Here is a 19,710-nt window from a genome sequence, read left to right as displayed (position 1 = left end):
GATGTTTTTATGTGTTCATGGAATCTATCCTCACTAGATAAAGTGTTTCACTCAAACACATAAGTGTATAGGAGATATTCACTCATTCACTCTACTATTACAATGTCACATGAATCAACTTTGCCTTTCATTTAACCACAATCAAAAACACTTACTAGCAAGCATCATCACAAGGACTTTTCTATGGCTTATAACGTGGCTGGGCTAACAAGAAAATTGGTTTTTCTAGATCACAAAACCCTTGAGTTAAGAGAAACATATAAACACAATCATTCTTATTTATTCCCAACTTTCTTTTGCATTGAGCTTTGCTTTTTCTTTTCTTTTCTTTCTCTTTTTCTTTTTCTTTTCACATACTTAACTATTAGTTCTTAGCTCAATGCTTTCAATTTCCCTTTCTATTTTCCAACAACCCCAAACTTGAACATTTGTCAATACCATAAAATATTTTCTACTTAACTCAAGGTAAAGCTTTTCAACAAGGATTTTCAAATCATGTTCAAGGCTAGAGGTTCAAAGGATATAACACATAGTGTTCTCTTTTAGTGGGCTCAATTTATGAATTTGGCTAATAGAAGGGTTAGCAACAAATGGCCTTGATCATATGATGCAAACAAGCAAGTAATTCAATCATAGAAAACCTGGGCAAAGTCATTCATGCTTTCACAGTAATAGTATTCAACAATAACAACTCTGGAGCTCAAAACCTCACATATAAGCTCATTCACATTCCACATATAACATCCTGCTTAGAATCATAATCACAATCACAACATCTTGCATTTGTTCACAATGCTTGTGAACCACCTGTATAAGCATATAATGTGCACATTCTCAACATCAATCAATATCAAAGCATCATCAGGCATTACTTATCAAACAACAATCATAAGCAAACCATCATAACAAACAAAATTTCCAATTGAGTACATCAAATCCTATTCTAAAAACATAAGTGATTGATAAAACAAATCCTACTCTAGTGCTTTGAAAAACTCAGCCCCATCAATGATGCTCTCTCCCAACCCCAAACTTAGATGGAAAACTAGTGAGAAAGTGAGTGGAAGGGAGATTTTCTAAAGAGGAATGAAAGGAAAAATGTAGAGAACGTTTGGAAAAATGTTTAGGAGTGTGTGCGCAGAGAAGAATCTAAAAATAGAGGGCAAAGCGTGACTTAGGGTATAAAAATACCCTAATGGGCTCGGGTTCCGCTAAGGGGCAACCTAAACCCCTTTTACGATACCACCGCTCAGCGGCACTTTCGTGTTGTGCTTTTCTTCTTCCTAGCTTACCCTAGGTGCCTTCTACTCATGCCCCTCACTTGCTCCCTGCAATTAATTTCTCAAATCACTTAAACATTCAATCCCTATCATGCAACTAAAGCAGAATCAAAACAAACAATACAGATAAAATCAATCAACTGGGTTTCCTCCCAGGTAGCGCTTGTTTAACGTCACGAGCCTGACCCAAAATCTTCCAGCACCCTTCATTAGATGCAAATCTTTCTTACCAACACCCATCAGTAGGTGTATACAAACATAGTATCCTTCAGTAGATACTCTTCCGCCTAACATCCATCAGTAGATGTAAACCCTGTAACAAACTTATAACAAAAACAAAAATACCCAAAAGTTCAAAATTACATCACCAAACAAAAAAATTAAAAGTTCTTAAATCACTGGGTTGCCTCCCAGCAAGCGCTCTTTTAACTTCACTAGCTTGACCCAAGCTCAAGTTCCTTCTTCTTTTTGTTCTTTCTACTGAACTTCTTCAGAAATTTGATCAAACCAGGAACCTGTTGCAATGTCTCAATCATAGGAACTTTAATCTCCAATTTCTTGAAGATTTCCATAAAGCACTTGAATTTCTTTTCCTTCCTATGATTCTTCTTTAGATGAGGATGTGATTTTTCATATGATTTCTTCTTCTTTCCTCTCATCTTTTTTTTCTTCCTTTTTCTCTCCCTAAATTTTCTCTTTTTCTTTTCTTTAATTTTTTTCTTCCCTTTTCTTTTTCTTTTCAACTTCTTTATTTTCACACAAATTTTCTTTCTCTCTTCTCTCTCAACCACTTCTTTCTCTTTTTCTTCATCTTTATTTCTCTCACCCAATTATTCTTTTTCTTTTCTCTCTATCTTTTCCTCATCGCCCCCTATTTTTTTCTCATCAAGAATCTTGTCACTTTCAGTGATAATGGCTTGCCCTTCCTCCTTAGGGTTAACTTCAGTATTAACCTCATCATTCAATCTCTGACTAATGTAATGAAGCTGCATCTCCATCCTTTTACATGATTCTTCAATGCTTTTCTGAGTAGCGTCAGAATTTTTCAAAAATTGTTGAAGGGTGTCATCCAAACTTCCTGATAGAAAGGGTTGTTGCTGTTGCTTGTTAAATTGCCCAGTTTGTCCAGCTTGCCCACTTTGTTCCTGACCAATACTTGGGTGTGGTTTCCACCCCTGATTGTAGCTCCCTTGACGGTACTGATTGGTCATGTAGTTTACATCCTCTACGGCTTCAACTGGAAAGGCACATTGACCATTGATATGGTCACCTCCACACAATTCGCATAACTGGGATTGTACCTGTGCAACAGTCTTTAACTCTTTTGGCAATTGTTCAAGTATCTTTGAGAGATTCTCCAATTGTTGAGTTATTAACTTGTTCTAAGCTATCAAGGCATCATTGGATTGCAACTGTAGAACTCCTTTTTGTTGAATAGGAGCTCCTCTTTCACTGTTCCACTTATTGTTATTAGTAGTCATGTTTTCAATTATTTCTGTGGCTTCCTCTAGAGTCTTCCATTTGATATTGGCTCCAGCTGAGGCGTCAAGCATCATCTTGGTTTGTGAACCAAGACCTCCAAGGAAGATTAGGACTACTTCTCCTTCGTTAAATCCATGCTTGAGAGTTTTTCGTAATAGGCTTTTATACCTATCCCATGCATGCCCTAGTGATTCTTCCATGCCTTGTCTAAATGAAGAGATCTCTTGCTTCCCTTTGTTGATTTTAAAGCTTTGTTGCTGCAATTGTTGTTGTGGTTGGTTCTCAAATTGTCCGGCAGCTTGCCAAAATTGGCTTTGATCCATGCTTGAGTCATGTTCCCACCAGTGGTTGAGATTACTTTGGTAGAATTGAGTGCCCATATAGTTAAATTCTTGACCAAATTGGATTCTGCAGACATTAGGCACAAAACCCTGAAAACAATTGTTAGCACAAAAAGATAGAGAAAAAAAAAATCAAAGGATATAATTGATAAGATAAGAAGATAGGAAATAAAAACAGAAAAATAAAATAAAATAAAATAAAAACAGAAAAATAAAATAAAATAAAATAATAACCAAAAAAATAAAAACAGAAAATAAAAACATAAATTCAAAATTAAAGTCAAAGATAATCAATAATCACACAAATTAACCAGTTAAACCAGAGTCCCCGGCAACGGCACCAAAAACTCGATGGACAAATTTATGATCACCAAAATATGATGTCACAAATTTGTTTTTCAATCGGCAAGTATGACCGAATCGTTCAAGTAATAAACTTGGTAAGACCAAGTATCGTTCTTCCCAAAGGACTCACGGCCTAGTTTAGTTGTGTGGTTTATTGATTAGCTAAGACTTAAAGACGAAATATTTGGATTTTTATATGCAAAAGACGAAAATTAAATATGTATGCATGAAGTTTTGATCAATGGCAAAAGCAAAAGATAAACACTTTCAATGAAATATATGTATGAATATGTTGTTGGGGGTCAATTTCATCTTATTCACTCTCATATATTTTAGGAATTCAACATTCAAATCATCATTGTTAATGCCACTCTCTAAAGTACCTTTCAAGAAGGCTTCTCCCTAATTACGAGTTCATACAATTCCTAGCATTCCTAATAATTAGTTCATAAGTGCAGGAGCTTAACGACAACCAATATAATATTGGGAGAAATTTCCCGGATCTAGACTTCCCCGTACGTGCCCGTATCGACAAAACCAATAATCATGCATCGAATGAGTTAAACAACGCAAGCATTAAGCAAAGAGGAAAAACCCTAACTAATGATGAAAGAAAGCATAGGTCTTAAATAAAAGATGTAAAAACAAATTCCATATATGAGAGTTTCAAAAGATTACATTGATTCCCCAACAAACATACAGAGTTTAGTTCACCATATTCATGGTGAAACTAGATGAATAATAATGAAAGAATGGAAGAGATAGAAAAACCCGAGAAAGAGAAGAGGAGAGCTGTCACCATCTCCCAATCTACCCCCAAGGGGTGAAAAGTGTGTTTGTGCTTCGTCCCAGCCAAAGATACAAACCCTAGGATGTGCAAGTCCTTAAATAGGGCATAAAAATAACATAAAACAAGTCCAAGCCCATAAAAACAAAAGAAAACCGGTCCAAGCCCACTTAGAATGGCGCTCGACGGTATTTTACCGCTGAGCGGTACTAGCGCATGATTCATTTTGCCCCCCAGCTGCTGTTTTGCCCCTCAGCGGTGATTTCGACACCCGAAAAGTGCCGCTCAGCGGTATTTTTCCGCTCAGCGCCACTCGGTCAGACTTTTTCTGCGTTCTGGTTGGTTTTTCAGCATTCTGGTTGACTGGTTGACTGGTTGACTTTTCTGGTTGACTGGTTGACTTTTCTGGTTTCTTGTTGACTTTTCAGCACTCCAATCATTCGGTATTTCAATTCTTCTTTCAAATCATTCAATTAGCCTACAAAATCAAGGGAATCTTGCACAAAACCATTAAATTCACTTTCAACTCTCTTATTCTCAAAACTAAAGCAAAAATATGAGTTCAAGCTAGTTTCTAAGTCTTAAAGGTTGCTTTTGGTATCAAATTTAAGCATAAAAATAACGGTTTTTCAACCGTTATCAGTAACGGCTCTCCTCTTCTCTTTCTAGGGTTTTATCTTTCATTCTTTCATTATTATTCATCTAGTTTCACCATGAATATGGTGAACTAAACCTTGTATTGTTGTTGGGGAATCAATGTAGTCTTGTGAAACTCTCATATATGGAATTTGTTTTTACATCTTATATTTAAGACCTATGCTTTCTTTCATCATTAGTTAGGGTTTTTCCTCTTTGCTCAATGCTTGCTTTGTTTAACTCATTCAATGCATGATTATTGATTTTGTCGATACGAGAACGTACGGGGAAGTCTAGATCCGGGGAATTTCTCCCAATAGTATATTGGTTGCCGTTAAGCTCCTGCACTAAAAGAACTAATTATTAGGAATGCTAGGAATCGTATGAACTCGTAATTAGGGATAGGCCTTCTTGCAAGGTAATTTAGAGAGTGGCATTAACAATGATGAAAAGAATGTTGAATTCCTAAAGTATATGAGAGTGGATAAGATGAAATTGATAACCCCAACAACATACTCATCCATATATTCCATTGAAGTGTTTGTATTTTGTTTTAGCCATTGATCAAATTCATGCATACATGTTTATTTTCTGTTTTGCATATTAAACTCCACTTATTTCGTTCTTAAGTCTTAAATAATCAACGAATCACATAACTAAACTAGGTCGTGAGTCCTTTGGGAGAACGATACTTGGTCTTACCGAGTTTATTACTTGAAACGATTCGGTCACACTTGCCGATTGTTAAACAAGTTTGTGGCGCCGTTTTTCGGTGTTCATAAATTTGTCATCACTAGTCATGAGTACATCTTGATATGTAGCTTTATGACTACTCTCTATCTGCTATTCTTCTTTAAAGACATCAACAACCACCCTTTCTTCTTGGTCTTGAAGCACTACTATTCCTTCATCTACATCAATGATGACCTTAGCCATCTTTATAAACGGTCTTCCAAGAATAATTGGCACCCTTTCATCCTCCATTTTTATCACCACAAAATCCACCAAGAATTGTAGTTCGCCTACACAAACCATAACATCTTCTGCTATACCATAAGGATTCAGTGAAGATCCATCCGCTATTAGTAAAGTCATGTTTGTTGGCTTGATGTCAAATTCACCAATTTGCTCAAGTAAAGATAAAGGCATTAAATTGACACTTGACCCTAAATCAAGTAGGGCTTTCTTTACCTTTTTCTTTCCTATGACGCAAGGAATGGTGAAACTTCCTGGATCTTTGACTTTTGGAGGGAATGATCTCTTCTTAGCAGCTTTGCACTCATGACTCTCCTCCTCTATATATCTTTTTCTTTTGGAGATTTGATTCATATGATTTACCTGAGCTGAAAATTGTTGCCATGCTTCATTCACAAGTAGATCAACATCCATTTGATTGAAGATATCTGTACAAAGCCCCTCTTGTCTCTCTTTCCCTATTCTCTCATAATCTTTAGGAAAAGGAAGAATATTTTCAATTTTTTTCTCTTTTCTCTCTTCTTTCTCTTTTCTCTCTTCTTCTCCTTTTCTCTCTTCTTTTCTGTCTGCTCTCTCTTCTTCTTCTTCTCTTCTCTCTAACTCAACTTTTTCATCATTCACACTCACTAAAACTTTACACTCTTCCTTAGGGTTAACTTCGGTATTAGCCCCAAAACTCTTATCAGGTATATCTTCCAACTTCTTAGATATTTGGCCAACTTGTATCTCCAAATTTCTAAAAGTTATATCTCCAACTTTTATCAGAGATTAGGTATCGTGTCTGTCGCTCAGCACCAGCTACCGTTGAGCGCAAACGCTGCATATTTCCTTTTTTGGGTTTTAAAAAGTTTGGCTCAGCGGGGATTGGCCCATTAGCTATTTTTCTAACCCTAGGGCGCGTCTAGGCCGCCACTTTCAACCTCCATTCTTCCCAAACACTCTCAAGCACTCTCCAAAGGATTCTCTCCACTTTTCCCTTCATCCATTTTCACAAAAACCCTTTCTCCACCCATTTATACATTAAGCTTCCATCCAAGGTTGGGGTTTATTGAGAGCATTGCTGTTAGGGGTTGATTCCCTCACATTCATAGAGCATTATTCACTCATTAAGCATCTCCACCCAAGTAAGTACATGCATTTTACATTCTAGGTTTTTGAAAGCATGACTTTGAATGAATAAGGTTTTCTAAGCATGATTCTTGAGAGATTTTGATGTTTTGCATGATTGATTGAAATTGGACCGATTAAATTGATTGCTTAAGGTCTAGAACTAGGAAAAATGCATGTGGGTGGAGATTAGAGGACAACTAGGGCCATTGTGCAGAAAAATACTGATCGCCGCTCAATGTCAATTACCGCTGAGTGCAATTTCTGCAGAATTTTGATTTTTGTGCTTTCTTGTTGTTTCTTTGCATAGGTGATGCTGAGGGGTATTGTTTTTCCCTCAACGATGATAGGAAGAGTGTTAGGAAGTTGTTTGTGGTTTACTAATGCTTAACAATAATTCTTGTGGTTTTGTGAATTGTGTTTGATGTAGGGATGGCCTCCTTGATGAGTCAATATTTTCTCAATTTCACTTAGCTTATTGTGCTAGATTTAATCAGGGAATTGTGCTTAAAAGTCCGGTATTTTTCCGTTTTTGCTAATTGTGTTTAATTTGACCAAAAATTCTTATTTTAATTAATTTGAATTATTTGAGCTAATTATTTGCATTGTTAATTGTAGGGAAATTGTTGGATAATATTTTGGGACTTAAAGAGAAATGCCACATCAAATATACTTTAAACTAAAATGAGAGGAGGTGTGGATTTCATTTTTTGGGGGTGCACATAGAGATGAGACGTGAAGAGAGAATGTTGGCTTGCTTTAGGAGGTGCATCCAGCGAAATAGGGGCCCACGGACAAGTTATTTTGATGAAACATTCAGCAAAATATCTTTTTGAATGTGGGAGCCGCCACACCTTTGGCTTGCAACGTGAATTATAATTGAATTGGCAATTGGGAAAAGCAACCAAAGAAGCCCACGGCCATTCATCTTATTCAGCCTTAGTTGGAATTAAAGAAGGGGCCCACATTGAAGCACACAGCCACGTCCCATCCAGCAACCGGTAATTAGGAAAGGAAGCTTTGAAGTCCAGTAGCATCAAACACGTGGATGGGAGGCACTCACGTCCCATTCAACACACCCAGTGAATTAAAAAAAAAAGAGAAGGAGGTGTGAGCATCCATCAGCCTTGTGTCCAGCACGGTCACGGCCCAAAGCACACATCAACACACGCGGAAGCAGCGGTGCACCCAGTAACCTCGGTCCAGCGGCTACAGCAAAGAGTAGAAGCAGTCCAGCAAAGGTGGGGTGTATCCAGCAAGAGTGCAGCACGTCCAGGACAGCAACAAGCACCAAGCATGGGCTTCATCCAGAGGGAGGTGCACATCTTCACGCATTCAGCAAAGAATCCACATAGGTCAAGTAGCAAGGCATGGTCCAGTAGCAACTTGGAGAGCTTCATACGTCCAGCTTGAATGAAAGCTACTCCACGGCCCATGAGGGGGAGCTATGACAGCCAGCAGCTGGAGGAAGGAGGTGCACGAAGAAGCCTTCACCACGTCCAATCCAACAATGCATCCAGAGCTTTGAAGAAAGTTCTCGGTCCAGCAAGCACACGGGAGGAGATCCAGAGGGCTTTACGGGAATGCGGGGATGCACTTCTTCATTCATTAGGGCAGCCACCCTAGAGAGGGGTATCATCTTTCATATTTAGAAAAATACGGACACCACATGGAGGGCTACGGATGAGGTGCACATGCGGAGAATGATTTTGGAGGGTTGTGGGAAACGGCCTGGACGGGTTTGGTTTTGCACACCTGGAAGCTCCAGCCGCCACTCTCTCTGATTTTATTTTCTAGCTGCCGGGGATGGCTCTTTGCTTTGCTTTTGAATGTTATTTTGAGGGTTTTTATGCTTGTGCTTGAACAAGTTTTTACGTTGTCATAGTGGATGAGAAATGAAGCACAATTACTTCTCCGTTTATTATTTTTTTTTGCAAACACAGAGGGATGAATGAAACATCTTGGTTTTTATTCCAGTAGGGAAATGAGTTTTTCTTTTCTTTCTTTAGACAATAGCAACACAATTGTTTTCTTCTTTCTTTTGGATAAGTGTGGATGATGAGCTGAGAGAGAAATGGAGCGGTGATGGAAAATGGTGTGCATGGTGATTTGATTTGGTGGAGGAAATGGTGAAGGAGCTGGAATGCAGGGAGCGTACGGAAGAAGAGAGATTGTTTTATTGATTTAAGATTGAAGGAGTAGAGTAGGTGAAATAGTGGTGTGCGCTATCACGGTCTGGAGAAGGGAGCAACATACTTTTCAAATTGAAAATCCCGAGATGGAGATTGAGAGGTGAAATGGAGTGAACGTAAGTGGAGCCCCTTTCTTTTCTTTGCCTGCACCGAGGAAGTATACATACAACTTGGAATGACTAGTTGATTTAATGTGCATTACTTTATAGTATTTTAATGGACTTCATTTCCATTTAATTTTGCTGGAAGGGCAAGGCCCAGAACCCGTGAACAAGCCATCAACTTTTGCTTTAGAATAGAATATTCATGTTGGTTTGTATTGGAGTTAAAGTGGTTGAATGTAGTAGGTGAAGTGGTGTGTACGGTTACGTGTTGGAACCTTGAGGTGCCACGGTTGGAAGCAAAGAGGAGAAGGGTGATTTGTTTTAGTGGTGTCACGGAAGGGGTTTAAGTTTTCTTTACATATTCAAGCAAGCATTTAATGTTTAATCTCTTTAAGCATTCATTTAAATTGCCCGCCATTCTCAGTTTGCATTTAAATTGTTTAGCTCAATGTTGCACTTTTAATTTGGTTAAAGCGTTTTTCATTTTGATGTTCTCTATTTTTCATGGTTGTGATATTTTAGTTACGATGTAGCTTTAAGTGACGAATCATTTTAATTATGTGTTTATATTTGTGTTTACATCCGTGTTTAATTTCCATTTTAATTTAAGTTCAATTACTGTTAAAAACACTTTCCCAAAACCCCCCACTTCGTGTTGACCTGAGACTGAACCCAAATTTGGTCCTTGAGAGACGACCTAGGAGTCACTTCCTAGTACTATACTGCATTCTTTTATGCACAACTTTTGTTGGGAGGTGCGACCCCTCTCATCAAAATGGCGCCGCTGCCGGGGACCAACGGTTCAGTCTTAGGTTTTTGTTGTGTTTGTGTGTGTTGTGTTGTGTTTTGTCTTGTGTTGTGATGTGATGTGATGTGATGTTCTGTTTTGTGTGTGCGTGTTGCATGTATAAATGTGTTGTGTTTTATTTGTTTCGTGATTTTTAGTATTCTTCTTTTTCCATGTCTACCTATTTTGATTTCGTGAATACTGCTTGTTTTGCTAGTGCCTCTGATTATGATTCTCCTTCTGCATGTTACTCTGATTGTAATTCATATTCTGCTGATGTCTATGTTGAGAACAATATGACTCATCCTCTAATTTCTGAGAGTGCTCTTTGTGAGCCGGTTTCACTTAAGGAGGATGATCTTCATTGCGATCTCACCCCTGGACTGATACATTTGTTGCCTAAGTTTCATGGTTTTGCAAGAGAATGCCCACACAGACATTTGGAGGAGCTCCACATCATGTGCTCTTCAATGAAGCCTCCAGATGTCCCTCTTGATTACATTTTCTTGAGCGCATTTCCGCATTCATTACAAGGAGCAGCTAAGGATTGGAAAGACTCTCTTCCTCTGAGATCCGTTACCGATTGGGGATATCTTGAGCATCAGTTTCTGAGCAAATTTTCCCTTGTGCAATATGCTTACAGCAACGGTCTTGGATGGAATGACCCTACTTTGGGATGGTATAATGCTCCACAGCATCAATATCAAGAACCACCATTCCAGAGTACTTTCATGCCTCCACCAGTCCAGCAATACCAAAGTCAGCAATATGATACTCCTGTCCAAATAGCTCCTCAGCCTTCTACTTCTGAGCCTACATTGCAGGAGTTGTTGGAGCAGATGACCATGCAGAACCTTCAGTTTCAGCAAGAGAACATGCAGTTCCAGCAAGAAATAGGAGCTGCCATTCAGAGTATGACTGATCAGATAGGGCAGATGGCCACTCAACTCACTGAGGAACAGTCTCAAGATTCAGAGTTACCATTTCAGACTGTTCAGATTCCAGATGATGATGATAGTGGCATCAACATAGAAGATGGGGAGAAGAGTCATGAGCTTACTACTGCGCCACATACTTTCCCACCTTCAGATGGTCCCACTCTTGCACCTGAGGAGACCGAGAAAGATTTTGAGGACCAGGCATATATGAGCAACATTTGTGAGCCAGGTAGACCATTTTCATCTTTCACCACTTTTCCAAGCTTTAGAGAAGTGAAGGTAAGCATACCTCAATTTGATTATTCTGTTGATGATTATGCTGTTGAGGGGTATGTTGATAATTATACTGTTGATGAGCATGTTTTTAATTCTCCCTCTGTGCATGATGAGAACCACTTTTTGCTACCACATCTGAATATTTATTCTCCATGCACTGAACATGAATCTGAGCCTGTTATTGATATCGTTTCTACATCTGAAATTGATTCATGTTCTGAGGATGTATCTGAGGTTCAGCCTGTTACACTGAGATTGGGTATTATACCCCTGCATGTTATTTCTTTGGAACCACATTGCACTAACCATGTTACAGGAGGTACACATATATTTAACCAACATGCACCCACAGTGGAAGGAAAAGGTGCTTACATACACACTAGTTTCAACAGCAATAGGCACCAGCTGAACCCGCTCATCAACAATCCTTGCTTCTTAGATCCAGCTGTGGATGATATCTCCCTGCTAGATCAAATCTGGAGGATGAAGCAGTTCGTCCTCAAAACCTTCTTGCTGGATACTGTGGTGGAAGACATCTCCCTGAAAGTCCAAAATTGGCAACTGCCACCATGACCAGGGGAGTTTTCTTTCTCTCTTCTCCCCCTTTCCGTACTTTTATTGCACTTGTCCATGATTTGTTCACTGTTCTGATTTCTGATCTTATTGTTTGTGACACATTGAGGACACTGTGTAGTTTAAGTGTGGTCTATTAGGGGAGATTTTTATTTTTCTTTGTTAGTTTTTGTTTTTCGTGTTAAATTTTTTTCTTTTCTAGGTAGTTTTGTTTTATCTTGTATACAATTTTGCATGATTCTCTTCATTTCTGGACTGTGTTAAAGTTGTAGACTCGTCTTTCACTTCATTGATACTCTGATTTGTTTGAAATCCTTGCTTTTCTCTGCTTGAGAAGATGATCATGATGATTGAGAGTTGAATTGATTGTGACACAAATGCCCTGTGTGAGAATTTGAGCCACTTTATGTTCTTTCTTGTGTGTGATATGTCTCTTGATTGCTTGCACATATGCCTTGGCTTGACTCTTGTTGATAATTCTTGATTGATATGCATGTTTGGAAGTGATAAAGGTAGTTTTGTTCTTGAGCCTCTCTAGCCAAATAAGCTCACCTTGTTCTAATCCTTTGAAAACCCTTTTTGAGCCTATACTTTCCCCCATTTCTTTATTTCGAATGCTCATACACTAGCCCTAAGTGAAAAACCATGATTACCTTAACCTTAGGGAATTTTGGAAGTGTTTTGGGAACAAGTGTGGTCTCTTGGGGGTTTCTGATGAGTTGGCTAGTTGGTTCCTCTTCTTGTTTTGTTTTGGTAAATATATGTGTATCTTGTCTTTTACAGTTTTGTTTTGAAAAGAGAGAAAAGAAAAGAGACAGGATGAAAAAAAAAAAAAAAAAAAAAAGAAGAGAGCAGAAAAATAGTGAAAAAAAAATGTGAATAATTGTGAATAATGGAGTCAAGAAGATGATGGAATTAGAAGTTGTGGGTGTGTTTGAATGTGTTTACACTTGTTCCCCATTGCTCCTCTGTTCCTTATGGTTTGTAGCTTCTTATCCAGATATATCCTCCCTTGTCCTTGGCCCCACTTCACCCATAAAAGACCTTTTGATTTGAACATGCATGTGTTTGAGTGTTGATATTAGAGGCTTGCCAAGTCTGTTGTTGATTTCTTTCTTGAGTGCATTGAGTGACATTGATTTACCCTAAACACTTGAGAGAAACACTGATAGTGCATCTGTGAGGTTTTGTTACCTTTGATTCACCTCTTGAGCTAATTAATCATTTTCCCATGTCTTGAATTGCTTGGATGATTTCATGAGTATCTGCTTTCTCTGATTCATTCTGTGTTGGAATTGTCTACTTCTTTTCTCTGTCCAGATTTCTTGAGAACTGTGTAATTCTGTTTCTGTCCTTGTTGAGTCTTTGTTTTCTGTATGCTGAGTTTGTGTCACCTTCCTAAAAGTCCTTTGAACTATTCCTTGATCTGCGTCTAGATTTTGCCCAGGAGTGCAAAAGACTAAGTGTGGTCTATTTTGATGAGTTAATATTTTCTCAATTTCACTTAGCTTATTGTGCTAGATTTAATCAGGGAATTGTGCTTAAAAGTCCGGTATTTTTCCGTTTTTGCTAATTGTGTTTAATTTGACCAAAAATTCTTATTTTAATTAATTTGAATTATTTGAGCTAATTATTTGCATTGTTAATTGTAGGGAAATTGTTGGATAATATTTTGGGACTTAAAGAGAAATGCCACATCAAATATACTTTAAACTAAAATGAGAGGAGGTGTGGATTTCATTTTTTGGGGGTGCACATAGAGATGAGACGTGAAGAGAGAATGTTGGCTTGCTTTAGGAGGTGCATCCAGCGAAATAGGGGCCCACGGACAAGTTATTTTGATGAAACATTCAGCAAAATATCTTTTTGAATGTGGGAGCCGCCACACCTTTGGCTTGCAACGTGAATTATAATTGAATTGGCAATTGGGAAAAGCAACCAAAGAAGCCCACGGCCATTCATCTTATTCAGCCTTAGTTGGAATTAAAGAAGGGGCCCACATTGAAGCACACAGCCACGTCCCATCCAGCAACCGGTAATTAGGAAAGGAAGCTTTGAAGTCCAGTAGCATCAAACACGTGGATGGGAGGCACTCACGTCCCATTCAACACACCCAGTGAATTAAAAAAAAAGAGAAGGAGGTGTGAGCATCCATCGGCCTTGTGTCCAGCACGGTCACGGCCCAAAGCACACATCAACACACGCGGAAGCAACGGTGCACCCAGTAACCTCGGTCCAGCGGCTACAGCAAAGAGTAGAAGCAGTCCAGCAAAGGTGGGGTGTATCCAGCAAGAGTGCAGCACGTCCAGGACAGCAACAAGCACCAAGCATGGGCTTCATCCAGAGGGAGGTTGATAACAGTTGAAAAACTGTTATTTTCATGCTTAAAAGTGATACTAAAAGCAACCTTTAGACTTAGAAACTAGCTTGAAATCATGCATTTTGTTTATATTTTCAGAAATAAGAGAGCTGGACAGGTTTATGCTTGATTTGAGTGTTTTTGTGCAGGTTTTGAGGTGAATTTGGTGAAAGAAGTGAAGAATGAGAGAGAGGACATTAGAAAAGACAAGAAAGAGTGCAAAAAGAGAAGTCGAAGGCACCGCTCAGCGGCAAACTACCGCTGAGCGGCACTCAAGAGGTGGCGTTGGAACCGCTGAGGGGCAAATGGCCGCTGAGGGGAAGAAAGAAGACGCGTAATCACCGCTGAGCGGTAAATGGCGCTGAGCGGCACTTTTTGGGCTTGGGCTTTTGTAATCTTTTGTAACTCTAGATTAGTATATAAGGGCTTGCACGTCCTATAGTTAGGATCTTTGGCAGAAACGAGGCAAACACTCTCTCTTTCACCCCTTTGAAGGAGGATCTTGGATGCTCAGGCTACCTCTTCACCTTTATTGGGTTTATTCTTTCATACTTTCATTGTTATTCATCTAGGTTCACCATGAATATGGTGAACTAAACCTTGTATGTTTGTTGGGGAATCAATGTAATCTCTTGAAGCTCTCATATATGGATTTGTTGAATACATCTTTGAATTAAGACATATGCTTTCTTTTCATCATTAGTTAGGGTTTTTCCTCTTTGCTCAATGCTTGCATTGTTTAACTCATTCTAATGCATGATTATTGGTTTTGTTGATACGGACACGTACGGGGAAATCTAGATCCGGGGAATTTCTCCCAATATTTTACTGACAACATTATATTGGTTGCCTTAAGCTCCTGCACTCATGAACTAATCATTAGGAATGCTAGGAATTGTATGAACTATTTGATTAGGGAGAAGCCATCTAGAATGGTACATTAGAGAGTGGCATTAACAATGATGATTTGAAAGAGGAATTCCTAAAATATATGAGAGTGGATGAGATGAAATTGACCCCCAACAACATATTCATTCATTTAATCCATTGAAAGTGTTTATCTTTGCCATTGATCAATTCATGCATACATGTTTATTTTCGTCTTGCATATTAAAATTTCAATTATTGTTTTCTTAAGTCTTAGCTAATCAAGAAATCACATAACTAAACTAGGCCGTGAGTCCTTTGGGAAGAACGATACTTGGTCTTACCAAGTTTTATTACTTGAACGATTCGGTCATACTTGCCGATTGTGAAACAAGTTTGTGACATCATATTTTGGTGCTTACAAATTTGTCCATCAAGTTTTTGGCGCCGTTGCCGGGGATTCGTGGTTTAACTGGTTAATTTGTGTGATTATTGATTATCTTTGACTTTAATTTTGAATTTCTGTTTTTATTTTTTCTGTTTTTTTATTTTATCTTTTTAGATTTTATTTTTATCCTTTAGGTTAGATTTTATTTTTATCTTTTTAGATTAGATTTTATTTTAATTTCGAATTTTTATTTTATTTTATTTTTCTGTTTATATTCTTCAGTTTGTATTTTATTTGATTTTATTTTATTTTTTCTGTTTTCTGTTTTTCTGTTTTCTGTTTTTATTTTCTGTTTTTTATTTTTCGGTTTTTATTTGATTTTATTTTATTTGATTAGATTATATTTTATTTTATTTTATTTTATTTTCTGTTTGTATTTTATTTTATTTTATTTTATTTTATGTTTTTATTTTTCTGTTTTATTTCCTATCTTCTTATCTTTTCAATTATATCCTTTGATTTTTTTTTCTTTTCTCTATCTTTTTGTGCTAACAATTGTTTTTAGGGTTTTGTGCCTAATGTCTGCAGAATGCAATTTGGTCAAGAGTTTAACTATAGGGGCACTCAATTCTACCAAAGTAATCTCAACCAATGGTGGGAACCTCACTCAAGCATGGATCAAAGCCAATTTTGGCAAGCTGCTGGACAATTTGAGAACCAACCACAACAACAATGGCAGCAACAACCCTTTCTATCAGGAAGTTTGGATAGGTTGGAGGACACCCTTCAACGATTTTTAAAAAATTCCGACTCTACTCAGAAAAGCATTGAAGAATCATGTAAAAGAATGGAGATGCAACTTCGTCACATTAGTCAGATATTAAATGATGATGTTAATACTGATGTTAACCTTAAGGAGGAAGGGCAAGTCATTATCACTGAAAGTGACAAGATTCTTGATGAGGAAAAATTAGAGGGAGATGAGGAAAGGGTAGAGAGAAAAGAGAAAGAAGAGTTGAGTGAGAAAGATAAAGATGAAGAAAAAGAAAAAGAATTGGTTGAGAGAGAAGAGAGAAAGAAAATTTGTGTGAAGATAAAGAAGTTGAGGAGAAAAAGAGAAAGGAAGAAAAAAATAAAAGAAGAGAAAAAGAGAAAATTTAGGGAGAGAAAAAGGAAGAAAAAGAAGATGAGAGGAAAGAAGAAGAAATCACATGAAAAATCACATCCTCATCTAAAGAAGAATCATAGGAAGGAAAAGAAATTTAAGTGCTTTATGGAAATCTTCAAGAAATTGGAGATTAAAGTTCCTATGATTGAGACATTGCAACAGGTTCCTGGTTTGATCAAATTTCTGAAGAAGTTCAGTAGAAAGAAGAAAAAGAAGAAGGAACATGAGCTTTACTGGGTCAAGCTAATGACGTTAAAAGAGCGCTTGCTGGGAGGCAACCCAGTAGATTTACAAACTTTTGATTTGGTTTTATAATTTGTAATTTGTGAACATTATTCTCGACATTATTTTGTTGGATTTAGCATCTACTGAAGGATGCTAGGTGGTTAAGTATCTACTGAAGGATACTAAGTTTGTAACACCTACTGATGGGTGTTGGTGAGAAGATTTTGCACCTACTGATGGGTGCTGGTAAGTTTGAAACACCTACTGATGGGTGTTGGTGGATTTTGGGTCAGGCTCGTGACGTTAAACAAGCGCTACCTGGGAGGCAACCCAGTTGATTGATTGTTTTCTGTTTGTTTATTTTTAGGATTTGCATAAGCATTTTTAACATTGAATTGCAGGGAACCTATGAGGGGTATGCTAGGAAGGCACGTAGGTCAAGAAAAGAAGGAGAAGGGCACATCAAGAAAGTGCCGCTGAGCGGCAATTACCGCTGAGCGGTACTATCGCAGATGGGCTTAAGTTCCCCTTAGCGGAACCCGAGCCCATTGGGGTAATTTTAAACCCTAAGCTGCGCGTTTTTACATTCTTTCAAGCTCTTCTCTGCACTAAGACTCCCACATATCTCCTCTTAGGTTTCCCACATCTTTTTACTCTTCCCTCTTTAGAAAATTTCTCTTCCACTCACTTTTACACTAGTGTGCTATCAAAGTTTGGGGGTTGGAGAGAGCATTCTAGTTTGGAAGCATTCTCATATCATCTAGCATCTCCACCCAAGTAAGTAAAATGCATTTTGTTCATTCTAGGGTTCTTGAAATTGACTGTGATTGTCAAAGCATGAATACTTAGGGGTTTTAGTTTCTATGCATGATTTGATGATATATTTGATGTTTGAACCGATTAAACTGCTTGATTATGAACTGGAAAACTGAAAATTGCATTTGGGTGGAGTTAGGACAGTTTTAAAAAGAGATTTGCAAAAATCTGCAGATCACCGCTGAGCGGCATTTACCGCTGAGCGGCACTCTGCCAGATTTGTTTTTTCTGGTTTGTTGCATGTTTGGGTGTGGCACTGGTGGCGCTGAGGGGAAATTCTGGCCCTCAGCGGTGGTTTAGCTTCGAAAGGAGTTGTGTTCTGTGTTTACTAATGATTAACATCATGTTCTGTGGTTTTGGATTTATGTTTGAATGCAGGAATGGCATCCTCTTCAGGAAAGAGATTGAAAACCATGGCAACCAAGAGAAAGGAAAAGGAACCAGAGCAGCCCCATAATGGCAGGTTCCTCTCTAGGAAACATGAGAAGCACTTTAGGGTGGTTCAGGACAGGAGACTTCTAATGGAGAGAAAGGTTGGAATGATACCTAACTTTGCTCCTCAATTTGGAGAGCAAGTGTTAGGGAATGATTGGGGGAAGCTAGCCACTTATCCATCACCTGCCAACATAGCTGTGGTGAAAGAATTTTACACCAATGCAAAGAAGATTGGTGATTATCCAGCTGAGAATTATTTGGGCTATGTTAGAGGCCATGCTATCAGGTATGATCCTGACTCCATAAATAACTTTCTGGATACTGTGTGGGCTGGTGAACAATGCCAGTTTGCTCTTAGCATGGAGGAAGGTGCTGATTATGAGGATGTGGAGAGAGTATTGTGTATACCTGGAGGACACTTCCAAAGGAATAGATCTGGCTCAGTGGTTAACATTAGGAGGACAGATTTGACTCCTCTTGCAAAGTATTGGATGGCGTTTTCTCATGCCAACCATTCAGCCATGTTCACATGTGTCAGATATCACTCTCAGCAGGGCACTATTCATCTACTGTGTTATCAGAAACTTGAATGTTAATATTGGGCAGGTGATAGCTGATGAGATTAGTGTGTGTGCTAACACCTCAAACAACAAAGCACCACTGGGACATCCTTCTTTGATCACTCACCTTTGCAAGCTAGCTGGGGTGGACACTTCTGTTCCACCATTTGAGAGGCCAAGAAAAGCTATAGATGAGGCCTATTACAGACAGTACTGTGGAGGTGATGAGGCAGCCCAGCCAGTGCCACCACGCCAGGCTCGTAGAGAGAGAAGGCCAGCACAGAGCAGGACTTCTGCTGATACTCATGAGGCAGAACCATTCCAGATGAGGGACATGTATATGTCTCTTATAGGTGCTCAGTTGCAGTCCATCCACAGAGGGCAGGTGGCCACGGCTGAGATGATAGTGGGGATGTATGATACCCCTCCAGCACACAGGTGGACTGTGGATGAATTCCATAATGTGGTAGCTTGGCCAGAAGAACCATGGCATGGAGGAGCTGAAGCAGCTGAAGCTTCAGCCAGAGACATGGATGAAGATGAAGCTGAGAAGGAGGATGCATTTGATGAAGATGATGATGAAGAGGAAGAGGAAGATACAGAGAGCTCGGACTGATGAGGAGCTGAGATAGCATTTACTGATGAATGCTATCATATGATTATGCTTTTGTGGTTTAAGTTTTCTGAACTTATTTGTTTTTGTTTTTAGATTAGGGTTTGATGTACTCTATGTGAAACCTGGTTTCTTGTGATGGTTTGCTATTAACTGTGATTGTGTGATAAGTAATGCTGAATGATGCTTATGATTGATTGATGTTGAGATGATGTGCATATTAAAAATGCTTATACAGGTGATTCACAAGCTTTGTGAACAAATGCATAATATCATGATTGTGATTGTGAAATTAAGCAGGATGTGCATGTCAAATGTGAATGAGCTTATATGTGAGGTTTTGAGCTCCAGAGTTGTTATTGTTGAATGCTGTTACTTTGAAAGCATGAATGACTTTGCCCAGGTTTTCTATGATTGAATCATTGCTTGTTTTGCATCATATGATCAAAGGCCGTG

General features: G+C 38.5%; 1 protein-coding gene across 1 annotated transcript; it reads right to left on the bottom strand.

Annotated features, from left to right (window-relative positions):
- Positions 1–5,714: 5,714 nt before the first annotated feature.
- LOC148195111 (uncharacterized) lies at positions 5,715–6,260 on the bottom strand. The gene has a single exon (XM_088095094.1). It carries the CDS (start codon positions 6,258–6,260, stop codon positions 5,715–5,717), a length of 546 nt encoding a protein of 181 aa, XP_087951220.1.
- Positions 6,261–19,710: the final 13,450 nt, after the last annotated feature.

The sequence above is a fragment of the Vigna umbellata genome, chromosome 7 (genome assembly GCF_029865625.1).
Source record: "Vigna umbellata cultivar VRB3 chromosome 7, Vumbellata_1.0, whole genome shotgun sequence".
In the NCBI taxonomy this organism is placed as follows: Eukaryota; Viridiplantae; Streptophyta; class Magnoliopsida; order Fabales; family Fabaceae; genus Vigna; species Vigna umbellata.
Note: the sequence above shows the minus strand (reverse complement) of the source record. Positions and strands in the feature narration are given on the sequence as shown.

What these genes read in the sequence shown, in the direction of transcription:
- LOC148195111 (XM_088095094.1), bottom strand. Translation starts at nt 6,260, where the DNA reads ATGGATGTTGATCTACTTGTGAATGAAGCATGGCAACAATTTTCAGCT.